General features: G+C 48.9%; 1 protein-coding gene across 2 annotated transcripts in view; it reads right to left on the bottom strand.

The window, feature by feature from the left end:
- DPP9 (dipeptidyl-peptidase 9) overlaps window positions 1–2,433 on the bottom strand; it is a 17,308-nt gene extending 14,875 nt beyond the window's left edge. The window contains exon 1 of one of the 2 annotated variants that reach the window (XM_010138053.1): window positions 2,360–2,433. In XM_010138053.1, the coding sequence (XP_010136355.1) occupies window positions 2,360–2,427 (68 nt within the window). In that variant the 5' untranslated portion in view covers window positions 2,428–2,433. The remainder of the gene's footprint in view (window positions 1–2,359) is intronic. The other variant, XM_010138052.1, reaches the window with a different exon arrangement.
- Window positions 2,434–2,697: the final 264 nt, after the last annotated feature.

Genomic DNA, 2,697 nt, shown 5'->3' with positions numbered 1-2,697 from the left:
AGAAATGAAGGAGGAGAGCTGAGAAAACAGCACAATTGTCCCTGCTCACAGAAAGACAAGAGCAGCACCTGCCCCTGGCCACCCCCTGCGAAGCGCAGCACGCTTTCCTCACACATTTCCCAGCTCATGGTTATGGCACGTAAGTCTACGCAAAACGCCTCCACATGCAGCTACAGCAAATGTTCACCTGAGGAGAGGTGGACTAAGACTTGCCCAAGGTCAGCAACGTAATCTATGGCAAGGCAGGAACGAGTCCAGGACTAGGGAAACCAGTTTCTGTCACCTCATTCGAGAAGCTGGATTTCCCTCCACGGGAACATTTTAGCTAGTTTGAAGGTACCCAGAAGAATGTTACAAAGTTCACGAGATCTTCGGTTTACTGAGAAAAATCAGGCTGGAGAGGTTTGCTGCATGGAGACAGAGCCGCTACCTTTGACACAGCGTCAAGACAGCAAACCAGTGACTAACGATGGCACCGACAAAGGCCTCGTCCCCAGCAGCCCCAAGAACGTATGTTTTCAAATTAGACATTTCTTGAATGCTGCCTGTTGTTTGGGACAGCGACAGCAGAGCAGCTTCTGAGACGAAGGATTAAGGAGGAATTAGAGGTAAAGCAAATCTTGAAGACTCCAGCCTCAGTGAGATGCACCATGAATTCTTTCCCAGCAGAGAGAACCAGGGGAAAGGAGAAGGATGGTTATTTATACCACCCCAAGAAAACACTCACCTCTGCCCATTTTCTACCACAACTACTTTTCAGGAGAACCCCCTGAGTGTTCCTTGAGGACTCCCCAGCAGCTTGTTCCTTCTACCAAGCGCTCTTGTTCTCACCTAGATCGACGTCTTGTACAATTACAGCAGGAGATGGAGCAAACCTAACCCACAGTACATCTGGACCTCCTTGAGCTCCAGGCACATGGTACAAGGGCTGTGGATATACCCATCTCTTCACCCTGCTAAGTCCCTAAATGAGACAAAGTGTGTGAATAACAACAGAGGATCAAGCTCCTGAAATAAACCCGTAGGTACTCCTGGTACCTGCTGCCCAGCAGTAAATCCACAGCTTGAAAACGAATAAAGAAGAGTATTTTCCAATCAAAGCCAGGCAGGAAGCCCAAGGAAAACCACAAAAGAGAATGTGACGGGATGTTCTAAGACTGCGAGTGTGTCTGTGGCCTCTGCTGCCTACATCCAGGATCTCCATTACAGCAACTAAAATCACATCTGAAGGCAGAAGTGTTGCCTATCAGAAGCACATGACAGGAAGACCACAAAACCCCATAAACCGGGTAGGATTTTCTCAACCCAATTCCACTGCAAGGCAAGTCAGCCACTTAAAATGACCTGGCTTTGGCTCAAGAGGCCTGACCTCTCGGTTACTCTCAGCTCGCTGGTGAAACCCTCTTACTCAGCCAGGATACCTCCTCACGAGGGAAAGTTGCGTCTTTAAGAGCTCAAAATAGTCCACAAATGTAATACTGGTGATCGTCCCAAACTGGAGGCTGGAGCTTCTTCCAAACTATATTGCCCTGATTTATGATTCACTGGGGAAGGGAAAGGCACAACTGTTGGCAGCGGGGTAAGCAAAGGAGCCACCACACGAAGATATGCGAAGGTGTTGGGAAATATCCACCGTCACGGCTGGAGTGTGGTGGAGTCTCACAAAAACAAAAACAAGAACACAATGGAGAGTGAAATGAAAGCTTCATCCATCACTAGAGCCATCTCCAGGACAAAACGTGGCAAGGATTTGGCAATACTACATACGTAAGTAAACAAGTACAAGGAGTAACTTATCTCCTTGTACTTAGCTGGGGATTAAAATATTCAAAGGTGAATTGGCTCAATTTTAACCATGTTAAATGGTCTTGAAACTTCAGTGTCAACATAGTGCATCTGAGATTTACCCCTTACTGGAACCCCCCTGTCCTGCACAGTCGTCACGCCGAGGCCTTGGTTTAGGCGCTCCAGTGCTGCTGCAGAAGCACTGCCCACCCCACACCCAAAACACCGAGCTGTCCCTTGGAGGTGGTCCTCACGCTTTTCCTGCCCTGCCTGGCCAGGTGAGAGGCACGAGGCACACATCCACCGAGCCCCGCCTCAGGGGGGACGTTAGAAGACAACAAGCAAGCACAGGTGGGACATAGCACAGGAAAAAGAAAGGGTAAAGCTTGGAACTGGAAGTAAGTCAGTGAAACGAGTTATCTTAACTATCTTCCCGAGTCATCCTGACACATCGACCCTGACACAGAGCTCCCGGGCAGAACCGCGTACTTGGGATTTCTCAGGAAGCTTGTTCACTCCAAGGGGTGATCACTGCTCTGTCCCATACAGGCTCAGGGTCGATAAAAGGGGTAACCGGAGCACGTACCTTCTCCAGCTTCCTGCAGTCTCGTTTTCCAGACGAACCCTCTTTATCTTCTGCATTAACTACTCAGCAAGCTGGGCAGGACAGGAAACTAGGAAGGAAGAGGCAAAAAAAAGCAAATTTCATTTAACTGCAGTTTCTCCCTTCACAGGAATGAGGCTGTATAAAAGCATCCTCCACAGGTCATGTTTCCAGCTGAGCCGGGAGGCACAAACGAAGTCCTTGGTTTGCACTTTACGGTCCAAATCCGTTCTGCCAGTGCCTGCTGGATATTAACAGCCCAGATAAATCTGGGAGACTTCTTCACCTGAACAATCGGACTCTGTGGC

Source organism: Buceros rhinoceros, unplaced genomic scaffold (genome assembly GCF_000710305.1).
Source record: "Buceros rhinoceros silvestris isolate BGI_N320 unplaced genomic scaffold, ASM71030v1 scaffold16746, whole genome shotgun sequence".
NCBI classification, from domain to species: domain Eukaryota; kingdom Metazoa; phylum Chordata; class Aves; order Bucerotiformes; family Bucerotidae; genus Buceros; species Buceros rhinoceros.
This window is presented reverse-complemented; position numbering and strand designations above follow the sequence as displayed.